The 12,367-nt window shown below is 38.4% G+C and overlaps 1 protein-coding gene across 4 annotated transcripts; it reads left to right on the forward strand.

Annotated features, from left to right (window-relative positions):
* The first annotated feature begins 3,282 nt into the window (after window positions 1-3,282).
* On the forward strand, window positions 3,283-12,012 carry LOC116187626 (transcription factor EMB1444). 4 transcript variants are annotated; one of them, XM_031516467.1, is made up of 11 exons: window positions 3,283-4,275; window positions 5,315-5,485; window positions 5,613-5,697; window positions 5,801-5,848; window positions 6,793-6,849; window positions 7,471-7,590; window positions 7,803-9,017; window positions 9,128-9,229; window positions 10,082-10,225; window positions 10,552-10,677; window positions 11,618-12,012. In XM_031516467.1, exons 1-11 carry the CDS (start codon window positions 4,181-4,183, stop codon window positions 11,702-11,704), a joined length of 2,250 nt encoding a protein of 749 aa, XP_031372327.1. In that variant the 5' UTR covers window positions 3,283-4,180; the 3' UTR covers window positions 11,705-12,012. The 4 variants fall into 4 exon arrangements, with proteins under 4 accessions (XP_031372327.1, XP_031372328.1, XP_031372329.1 ...); XM_031516468.1 differs by having other exon boundaries at window positions 10,085-10,225; XM_031516469.1 differs by having other exon boundaries at window positions 5,807-5,848.
* Window positions 12,013-12,367: the final 355 nt, after the last annotated feature.

Raw genomic sequence — 12,367 nt, forward strand, 5'->3', positions numbered from 1 at the left:
TGAAAGTATGAGGGTTTTAAAAAGGGCATTGACACCGTTTTGTAATTCGTCGACATGAGTTACAAATTAATATCCAATTCGTGCAAAGTTGTTTAAATTGAATGAATTAACCGTGTGAACGTCCCGATTAACCCGTTCGTGGAATTAATACTTAAGGTTATGCCGAATGCATTAATTATGAAAATGATTCGTGACTCGACGACCAAGACAATTCCATAAGGATCGAGGATAATTTGGTCCAATGACCTAAACTACCCTCGTAACCGAATGGACTCGAATGAGTCATCGATACCCGAATCCATGCATGCTTTGTTTTGAAAAGACATTTTCATGCGATATTGCGACGATAATGTAAATTGCAAATTACACGAAAGCCGAGAACGAACGATTTGTATTATTATAGGCATAATAATAATATATTTCCTTGTATGGATAGGTAAAGAAGATGGGAAGACCATCTAAAAAGGACTCAGGAGACAATGGAGCTCCATCTGCATCAAATAGTGGAGGGGCCTAAGGAGTGGCCGAAAATACTTCGAGGGCTTATGCTGGACAGAACACTGAAGCACCCAAAGGCACTGAGAAGGCCTATGCAGCACATAGTACTAAAGTGGCTAAAGTACCCCAAAGACCATGAAAAATGCATGTAAGATTTGCTTTGTAATAAGTGATTTTTTCAAGTTTTTAAATTCAAACTCATGTTCTTTGCTAGGCAATACATATCTATTGTACAAAGGGAGAAGTCACAGGCCTCGAAAGGATTTGGAGTTCTGTATAGCGTTGAAACAGGCAATACATATATCTATGTAAGTTAAGTACATTCTCATTTTTCTTGAACCTTCGTAACTAGTGATCCCTCAGTAGCAACTGTACAATGCATATGCCTTGTGAAGTAGCTAGAACCAGCTATGCATGAAGATATGGTGGACAACTTACAATTGCTATCAAGAACCATTATTAGAATTCTCAAGGCAACCAGAAGCAGTAAGGATCTCAAGGCAATCAAACTTCATCTTCACTTGTGAACATAATGGATTAGTACTGCATATAATAATTGGGTTTTTGACTATATGGATGTGCATTATGAAGTTTAGTTTGGTTTTTTTGGATATGGTGGATGTGGATTTTGATGGACTCTATGGATATTCTTTTGGATTTTGTTGGACTACTCTTGTTGATTTTTGGAGTTTCGTGCCTGGGGATTAGGTGGATATGGATATTTTGATCATTCTTTTGGCCAAAACTAAAATGAAGTTATTGTTTAGTGAGACCTATAACTTCAGGTTAGTTTGGAAATTCTAATGTCAACTTATGTACTTAATGACAATAATGTGATCATAATCCTTTTGATTTGGATCACTTCTGCCAATTATTCTTTTCTGTACAAATCTTATACATATTAGTTATTTAATGTTAAATTGCTAATGAATCAAAAGCAAGTGAATTGAAAAAGTGCTTACTTTTAGTCATTGAGTCTAACACGATTACAAGGATAACTGCAATATTGATGAATAAGATACAAAATGACTAGGATATTCTCATTATCAAACTGACTAACTAGACTACCATATTCTAGTTGAACAATTGACTTAACAGACAAACAATCTAACTAAGATATTCTAACTTACATCAGAAGACAAAGATCATAACAATACATTTTTTACCATTTTGTCAAGGCAATAACATTGATATTGCCCTTTTACCATCCCCAAAGAACAAACTAACTAACAAAATGCTCATAAGCAAGATCACCATGCATAGGCCTCTTCTCATACTTGACGCCTTTTTCTCATATCATTTATTTTTTTCTCATATGTCTGGATCCTCAATTATAGTGCACCAACTTTATCCTCTTCTCATACTTGGCCTCTCCTCCACCATTAACTTTAGCTGCTCATATAAAGTCTTTTTTTTCAGCCATCAATGATCATAGCACGTCCTTTGTGCGCCAATGGTCCTCAACATCATGCTATTGAAAGAAGCCACAATCATTGTCTACTTCAAGACAATCACATATTGATGAGATGGTAACCCTCAATACGATATGTTTTCAGCTTTATTTCAATCAAAACTACCATATATCTTCCAAAATTGACATCCCCAGAACCTTCTTCCCATATTATTACGGGTCCATACTCTATGATTGCAAAGTTTTGGTACTCCTGAGAATGTGGAATTTATCGAAGCTTCCTGCATTTCCCTTTCCATACTGCTGATCCGTTGTTGCGTTAGCTCCTTCGATTAATGCCCCAAGCTCCTTCGCCTAATTTCTAAGAAATCCCCAATTGCTATTCTTCAATTTCTCTACCTCTACTCCCGCTGCCCTAATGTGGTGGAATTGTGCCCAACTTCGCTTTCCTTGATCAACCTAAATTTCTCACTGCTTTGCTTCGATTTGGGCTGTTCGATTTAAAACTTTCCCACAAACCCTAATTTCTAAAGAGAATTTTGCCCTAAATATGCACCAATTTTGCCCCAAGTCGTGCATAATTGCCGAGATTTGGCGGGAATTGTATTCACCTGAAATACCCAATTTGCCTAACCCTAAACTCCCTTTAAAAAAGAAATCTTAGGGACAAAGAAGTATTTTGAGCTGTTGGGCCCCACTCAGAGTGTGTTAAGATCGCCAAATCAACTGCTATGAGTCATATCATCGCTGTTAGCAAGCCATATTGGACATTTCCATCAAATTTGATGAGGATAGTAATCGCATGCTAAACATGGTACAAAATCAATAGCTTGTCTATTTTTGAATGATTTTCAAAAATTCATACTAGAAATTATGCAAAGTACATAGTTCATACTTTTTTTTGGTCAATTAATATTTTTTTATTTAATTAACTTTATGAATTTTTAAAAGTAAAAGGGGTATTTACCTAAAATGACCAATGATTTGTCCGTTTTGTCAAATCTATTCTATGTTTTTTTTTTGTCAAATCTATCACATGGTTTACTTTTTGCATCAAATCTATACTGGCGTTATCTTTTCCGTCGACATCTAACGACCATGCTGACATGACGCCTACGTGGCAAGTGTGGGCCACTATCTCTCCACGTACCACGTCAGCACGGCCGTTAGATGTTGACGGAAAAGATAACGCAGGATAAATTTGATGCAAAAAGTAAACATGAGATAGATTTGACAAAACGAACAAATCATATACCTAAAAAGTCCAAAGTAAAATAATATAAGATTGCTGCTCCTGATAGTGGAAGGAATTGGTAGTGGGGTCTCAGCTCTGGAGTCCTCCATCCATATATAAGTCCCCAAAGAGAAGGCAAAATTGCAACTTACTCTGCTCTCTCTCTCTAGAAAGCAAACTGAAACTTTTCTTCCTTTCTGCTTTTTCTCTCTCTAGAAACTTTGGGAAAGGGAAGCTGTGAGTGAGCCCTCTTCTGCCAGTGCCAATGCCTTCATCTTCATATGCATCTCAGTGCAGCTTCCACCTTCACTCATCACAGCCTCAGCTCCACACTCTCAGAAGCAGCTGCTTCGAGTCGCCCATTTGAACGCTGCCCATCTCACTGATCGATCGTGACAGTCCACAGTCGCTGCTGCTTCTACTTCCCGGCCTCCGATCCGCTCCGCTGCCTCCGCGAAGCAACAGCCGTCTGCGAAGTCCGCTGATAATCGGGGAAGAAGATAACAATTGAGCTCATGATTCTCGGGTTCTCCATGTCTTCCGACATAAGCTAGAGTCCCCGCGCTCGAAAAGCTGCATTTCCGAGGGCTCGATAGCTGAAGCCTTTGCTGCTAGTTTCGGTCTTGCGGAGTGGGAATCCATGGCCGAGTGTGGCTGCTGCGTCCGACCGAGCCTGTGCCGTCTGTTTGTGATCAGTCTAGCGAGCTTGATACTCTGTTCCGGCTTGTGAGTTCATATCGTAGCTGATTGCTTTTTGAATCTGATTGAGATTGAAAGAGCGAGTTAGGGTTTCTCGGTAGGGTCCTCCGGGTTAGAAAGGCATGGGTACGGATCTCCTGGTGCTGCCTACTGTAGGACCGCCGACAAAGCAAGGTCTGAGGATGAAACAGGCGGGCAGAGGATCGTATAGAGGAAGTTAGAGACGAATTCCGGTGTTCAATTCGGGGTTTCATTTGAGGGTGGTTTCATTGACTCTGAAAGAGATTTTCGGTATTGGTGGTGATTTCGTCTTTCGAGACTGGTAGAAGTTTGTCGGGATGACTACTGGGTTGCAGCGCCTGCTGAGGAGCCTCTGTTCCGGCACAGAGTGGACATATGCCGTATTTTGGAGGCTGAAGCCTCACCGTCGTATGTACGTCCCAATCATTTTCCTCAGTTTAGCTTACGATTCTGTCATATGATAGTGTATTTTCTTGGAGCAGCGGTGCCTGTTTGTGTGATTCCTACCAAACGGCTTCAAAGGAATATGATGTTTTTACTTAAAATATATACTTAATTGTCCATCTATGAATATACCGTCCCAGAATTTATCTGCTACTCGAATTTGAATTTCAGCCCGAATAATTTGCTGACATCCTCTTATATGTGCTATAGTATGCCCGTGATTATAAAGTCGTAATTGTGTCAGAATGTGATTTGTTCTTTTGTTTTGCTGGATTGACTTGCTGTAGATCGATTGTATTCAAATTGATTTACTAAGTCTGCTGTATTTCTCTATCTATATAGTAAACATTATAACTCTTCCAAATTCATCATATCATTCTATGACAGATGGGGATCCATATAAAAAAGTTGAAAAGCTTCTCTATTTTACATAAATTTAATCGTCAAACTACTCTATCGCGTAGTGTTAATACTTGGTCATATCCGATTAATGATCTGATTATGTTGTTGGCAACCAGATTTCATCTATTTGATTTATCTTAGGAGAATCACAACTTCCTTATCTGAAGAACGCAAAAGGGACACTTTTAGTTAGCTTGAACCATGAATAGAATTGATACTTTTAGTCCATAGCTGGTGTACTCAAATGCAACCTGGTCATGTATACTGGCTTAAGAATACTTTCCTTTATTGGTAGAGCTTTACACGTTTTAGACCTGAATCACCTGATACTGTCATATTTATGTGTGTGTCTGTGAATCCATGTGCGTAAGATGCCTAATTATAGAGGCTGTTAAGTTTATTCAACTTGCTGTGGGCCAGTTATATGCTAACCTACCAGAACATACATTTGAATATTTTGGCCTTGAAGCAAGACTCAAAATTAGATCTTATACTGTGCTCACACCACCTTGATTTTGTAGTGGAAGTCACTCAGGAAATGCTATTTGCTCCGATCCAATGATTCTACTTTCCTGATAATGACGTTGATAGTTGAACTTCTGCAGGGTTTTGACTTGGGATGATGCCTACTATGACAACTGTGGGAAGGCTGAGCTTTCAGAGGTTAATTGCTCCACTGAGGTAGTGGACCACTTTGAGAGCCTCAGAACTTCACAAGATCCACTTGGGTTAGCTTTGGCAAAGTTGTCATACTATGGTTACTCTCTTGGGGAAGGGTATGTTTTGACCTACACAATGCACAGATGAGATTAATGATAGTTGTGCACTGTACTACCCAAAATCCCAGATTCTACGATTGGCAACCTTACATCGTCCCCTTTGTGTATTATTTGTCTTAAGCAGGATTATTGGAGAAGTAGCAGTTACAGGAAAGCATAAGTGGATATCATTTGATGATTATGTTAAGAATTCCCACTCATCATTTAAGGTCGTTGTTATTCTAGAAATTAATGCCTTCCTCTTTAATTATATTTGTTAAGTCTTAAGGTTTTTTTTGTTCTTTTCATTAATTTCTTATGGTTTCATTTTAGTTCCAGGATTTTGATGCATGGCAAGCTCAGTTTTTAGCTGGAATTAAGGTTAGTAATTTCTCTTATACTTTTCACCAGTATGTCTTTCTGTAGTTATGATGGAATGTCCGTTGGAGATGATATGAAGAATTGGTTCGTCAGTGTTTCTCCAGGATGATGCTGGATTTTACTTAAATTAAGCTCATCCTATTCTGTACGGTAAACTTAATTAGTGGTAGTCCAACCAAAGCACTGAGTTCTAGGATCCCTGTCACAGTCACCCTGTTAGTAATTTATGAGTTGGCCATGGACAATTGCAGTTCTAGGTGAAGATAGCCTCCACTAAGGTCATGTCATTGCCTGGTAGTGTTTGTTCTGGTTTAATAAATTCAAGGATGAGAATATTGCAAATTAGATTAAACTTATGCGATTGCCCTGAAATCAATGTACTTGCTATTTGGTACAACCTACTTCTTTCCATATATCCTTGCAGAGCTATGGTCTAATCTCACGTGAATGATACAATAATTTGAAGCTAATTTGGCGAAAGTTATATTCCACTTGCTGGCTCTTATGTTACTGAAACTTGTAGTGTATCCTTGCAGAGCTATGGTCTAATCTCACATGAATGATACAATAATTTGAAGCTAATTTGGCGAAAGTTCATCTATTTGATCTGTCAAGCTTAAATGTTTGAAAAATTTGGACGTATAGCTGCTACTATTGCTATTTAATGTGCTGTCCAAATGAAATCAAAGATAAAACTAGTGATGCAGTTTTCTGAAAATATATAGTCCTCTTGCTCTTCTATTTTAACTGGAGATATGAATGCGAGTAGAGTTTTCTTACGTTGTGCAAATATGAGCAATGGCCAACTGTACAGAAGTAATGATTCATATGCAGGAGAGCACTCGGAATCTTCTAATACAATGAATTGTAGTCTTGCTAATTGCAATATTTCTATTAATTTCATTGGAACATGGAACTAATGCGTCTCTATTTTTCCTATGTAGACCGTCTTGATTGTGGCTGTTCCACATGGTGTTGTACAACTTGGTTCTTTACAAAAAGTAAGATGAGCTCTCTTTGGCTTTCTGGTTTTCATTGGTTTAGATGCAATGGTCAAAGCTCAATAGTTGCATCTTCCTTGGTCGTACGGTGCATATTTACTGTTTGTGCTTATTCCTTGAGATGCTTTATGAATCTTCCATTGGTGATATAGTTTTCCAATTAGATGTCTGGATATTTGGAGGATGGGTTTTGGTATCTCCTATATTTTGGCTCTATATTTAGTTCTTAGGTATTTCCTTGAACTGAAAAATGCATCAAAGTGGTTTTTGGGTTTGAGTCTCAATATTTCAACACGCTAAAATTTTGAGATAGTGGTGCTTCGTTATCAGATAGGTCTACAAAAAGTTTTTATTCCACTTGCTTTGACCATTGGGTTTAAGTTTCATTACTGCCGGAGCAATAATCTGAATGCTGAACCTCGTCTAATAGCTAGCTCATTAGTTTACTCTTCATCTCTAGAAGGCGAGATCAAATCCTTTGCTGCTTATCTAATATGTAATTTTTTTATTTATATATGACAGTAATTACTGTATTAACTTGCAAACAGCTAAGAAATCATGATTTGAATATGAGATAGTCCTATTTATATGGTTTTTTTTTTCTTCATTTGAGAGGAGCAGATCGATGAGGATATGAAGCTGGTGACACATATCCGAGATGTCTTTCACTCACTTCAAGATGATTCACTGCAGCATCAGTCTAGTTGCATGCCATGTGGTGTGGATAGTTTATGGCATAAGGTCTCTCTCTCTCTCTCTCTCTCTCTCTCTCTCTCTCTCTCTCTCTCTCTCTCTCTCTCTCTCTCTCTGTGTCTGTGTGTGTGTGTGGGTGTGTGTGTCACTGGGTCTGCGTGTACACTTATGGATTGGGTTAGATGTTCTCCCTAGAGCTGATTTGTTCAATTCTTGCATGTTTAATGCTCTTTTCTCATCATTTTTCTTTTTTATGTTAGCCAAATCTGTCAATGCAAGCTTTGCTTTCAGAGGTCTGTCTAGATAATGAAAGCAATCTAGATAAAGCTCCATATGGGGGCCATTCAAATGATTGTTCATCAATGCTTCCATATTCTGAGAAGCACATCCGCGGCTCCACTACTTTTCGAGAATGCAGATTTTCTCCAAATGCTGCCGTCGAAGGTTTCAATGACTATGATGAGCCCAAGGACTCCAACCATCATCAAGATTCCCAACTAGTTGAAGCAATATCTAATATTGTGAATTTGGAAAATCACAAGCAGATAGATGCAAAAAAATGCAGTGGTACTACTATTGAGGAACAAATCGGCAGTTTGGATCACAGATGTTCTGTTCCAGAGTCCAATCTTGGACCATACCTGCAAAAATTAGTGGCAGCAAATTTTACTTCATCTAATGTTTCAATTCCTGCTGAAGCCTTTACAGTTAATCTTCCATGTGTCCCTTCGGGCTTCTCAAACTCGTCTACTTGTGATGGATATGGTGCTGATGGTTTTGATATAGATACTAATCAAAGCAGATCATTACAAATCTCTGAACCGTCAAAAGAGTTGCAGAAGGATCTGGTGAAGAAATTGGATATTGAAGATGGGTTAAATCACACAGATATATCAAGCACATCATTGAGATTTTCCACTATTTCGGAGCTGCATGAAGCACTTGGACCCGCTTTTCAGAACAAGGGCAATCTTTCTGATTCAGAAGAGCATAAATTTCAGGCTCAATCAGTAAAGGAGCTTGAGGAGATCCAAAGCAGTCAATTTACAAATGAAGTAGGTTCCGATCATCTTCTGGAAGCAGTAGTTGCTAATGCATGCCAGACTTGTTTCAATGATAGAATTGAGAAATCATTTTCCGAGTCCGGAGATCCCTTGAGCATCAGGACAATGTCTGAGCCGGCTAGCTTCTCCAAGCTAACTATTAATTCAGTTGCTTATTCAATTGATCAGCAGTCCCATTTGGAAGAAGATTGTCTAAGATCATCTGAGAGAAGTATTGGGATGTCTTCTTCAGTTATTTCATCTGCTTATCCAAGTTCAGGTGCTGAGCCAGTGGGGAGGTCTTTAGAGACTGCTAAGAATAGCAGGAAAAGGTCTAGACCTGGTGAAAGTCGTAGGCCTAGGCCAAGGGACAGGCAATTGATCCAAGATCGCCTGAAGGAGTTGCGGGAGCTGGTACCAAATGGGTCAAAGGTACATGTTTTCTTGTTTGGTCCTATCAATCTCTTTTAGTCAACCTTATTATTATTTTAGAATATAAATCTCTTTGTTATTTGAAGTTGAGAATCTTAAGATAATTGCAGTGCAGTATTGATTCACTACTAGAGCGGGCAATCAAGCACATGCTTTTTCTGGAAAGCATTACCAAGCATGCAGACAAGTTAAACCTATGCTCTGAATCGAAGGTGTGGACTTATTCCTTATTAATCGGATATAATCCTTGCTTTTTTAATACCGATTTTGCACCTTTTGACTGTCTTTTGTTTCCATCTACCAAGCAACTGAAGAGTTTTATTTATATCTGTATTCTTTCACGCCAATTCATTAAATGATTTCATCCAACTTACACTCCACTCTTTGAGCCCTTCCGTGAAGTGTTCAATTCATTTGATGAGGTATCTATTGTTACGCCAGGAATGGTCCAATTTGTATTTATAATATATGTAATGGGCCAACATCTAGTTCTGAGGATTCTTCTTTACATCCTGTGCATGGAAGCAACTCTCCCATGCAGTCATAGGATAATATCTCGACTCGTATCATGTTTGCATCAGGTTTTTCTGACAGGATTGAGTTGGATATAACTCACATGTGAAACTATATGGAAATAACAAGTCTGTCTGTTAGCAGCAGATGATGTTATCTCTCTCATCTTGACTGGATGCAACTTAAAAATGAATTGATGGTTCAGTTCTAAATAAGAAAATAAAATAGCAGTCAAGATCATAGTATAAAGATACATGAGGTGCAGAGCCTTCCCTCTGTTTCTCTGTTCTTTGCTTCAGCTCAGACAACTGTGCTAGCAGCTTTTGCATGAAAACTCTTTGGCGCTGTTGCTTTGGGTGCTATAAATGCTCATGTTTTCTTATTGTTCTGCATATTCGTTGTTTGCTGAGTTTGCTTCTGTCTAATAAGTGATCATTGAAAGTAAAAGAACATCATTATAAGCTACATTTCAGAAGACTTTTATTCTTTTGCCAGTTTTCTGTTGCATTTGCATTTTATTTGAAGCTTTTAAGTCAGAAATTCTTTTTCAGCAGTTTCGTCGCAGTGAGGTGGGAATGATGGGATCCTCAAATGCTGAGCAAGGTTCAAGCTGGGCTGTGGAGGTTGGGAGCCATCTGAAAGTTCATTCAATAATGGTGGAGAATCTTTCTAAGAATGGGCAGCTGCTAATAGAGGTATCAAGAATTAAATGGATATTGCATAACTTTTTAAGTGAAGTATATGACGAAATAGTAGAACTAAGAAGGAGCTGGATGGTTGTTGATCAAGAAAGAAATGGAAATCACTGAACTTTTGAAGTTGCTAGCGAGGAGGACAAGGGGAATGAAGGAATATAGAAACAAAGGATCAACGGGTACTACAGTATAAGCTTATTTGTGATGAAAAAAGCCAATCTGGCGTCACTTCTCTGTGAACAGATGAAAAAATAAGGACTAATGTATCTCATTCTTGTCTCTGGTTAATTGCAACTTTTACCAGCATGCAAGGTTAATATTTGCAGATGTTGTGTGAAGACTGCAGCCATTTTCTAGAGATAGCAGAAGCCATGAGAAGTTTGGGTTTGACAATCTTAAAAGGTGCAACTGAAGTTCACAGCGACAAGATATGGATAATTTTCATCGTTGAGGTATGTTTTTAGTTTCGATCGAATATATTAGGTCTTTTTGTAGTGTCTGTCTATGACTTTGTTGCATTGCTTTGTCACTGTGGGATGGGTAATCATTTAAATCTTTGCTGCTATTTGATGTTTCGGTAGCGCTATCTGGGACATTCTTGACAAGGCTATAGATATAAGACTAGAATTACCACTGTCACCAAATTCCTGTGCTAGGGATGAATATCATTGCGTTAAGTTAAATTGAAGCCTCCTTTTTAGGAAAATCACTATAATTAAGAACCTGAGCAAATACAACTCAAGCATCAAGTTTTTCAGGATATATGTCCTTCAATAATATTTGCCGATTGATCTATACACTTAACTAGGAAAGAATGAATGCAGTACAGTGACATGGTGAAGGTGTAGGGTTTTAAGACTACTATGTTTTGAATATTGAAGATATTCTAAAGCTAAAATTGTTTCAAATTTGTGCTAAAAGTTGTTTTCCATGCATAAACGATAGCATATTCTCTATGATTGAAAATGCCAAAATTTTGGCCTTATTTCGAGTCTAGAAAGGCATTAAATGTCTGCTTCTCTCACAGGAAACACCAACCAATCAGAGTCCACCTTCTTAGTGTTTAGCCTAGCAAATGCCATTACTTCGTTAGTTTTTTTCTCTAGTCATGGTAAATGGAGCTCTTTGGTTTCACTTTTATGCTCATGTTAAAACTGTGAAACTGGAATCCTTCATTTTTGAATTGAATGTCGTGCTCAACCCTAAGTGGGCATACACGTGGGTTTGACACTACATCTGATGTCAGCTTCAATGAATGCTCGAGTTTGTTAGGGTGAAATCTCAGGAAATATAAAGAACTACGCTGCACTAGCTCGAACCTATCAGAAGTTTAACACTTCATTATCGTTTTAACATGTTCAGAATAGTTCACATAAATATGAACTGTTGCAGGGGCAGAACAATACGAGCTTGCACAGAATGGACATCTTGTGGTCGCTCGTCCAAATACTGCAACTCAAGGCACCATCTGAAGCATGATCTCCGGCAAATTCCTCCGGAAGCTATCACCCTGCGCGCCCGTTGAGACTGTCTCTCTAACCTTACAATGATGATGTCCGCTCTCCAATTTAAATCTTACCCCATGTTGCTTGTGCTTGAACTGTGAAGCCAGCCTCTTTCCTTCCATCCTACAAAGGTGTGTGGGTGTTGTGTCAAATTTTTGGTGCTCTCTGCTTGTAGTTGCTCGACTGTTGTAATATCTTCTGTCATGCGATGTGATGAAGGCTGAAATTCCCTGGAGATCCACCGAGAATTATACTAACATCATCAGAAAAATCTGTCATGCTTCGATTACTCGCAAAAGGGGAAAGTCGGGAGGGATTTCCAACTTTACTCTCTGGTGCTTTAAGTAAAAAATAGTCATGTCTGAGAAGAGTGCTCGGGGAATGGGAGAGTGCTACCCATTTAATTTCAACCATTTCCTTATGTAATTCCTCTTTTAACTTCTAAATAGTCTTGCGGGTCAAGCTGATGTAGGGTTTGAAGCAAAATTGAATTTCGATGAAAATCTATTGGTTGGATGGAATAGAAAAACCCATTAAGAATTCTACGTATCGAGAGATATTGACTAGAAATTGAATTAAGGAGTCAATAGCATAACCAAAAGAAAACATTGGAAATTAAAAGATAGTTATTTTTTCT

The sequence above is a fragment of the Punica granatum genome, chromosome 8, assembly GCF_007655135.1.
Source record: "Punica granatum isolate Tunisia-2019 chromosome 8, ASM765513v2, whole genome shotgun sequence".
Classification (NCBI taxonomy): Eukaryota; Viridiplantae; Streptophyta; class Magnoliopsida; order Myrtales; family Lythraceae; genus Punica; species Punica granatum.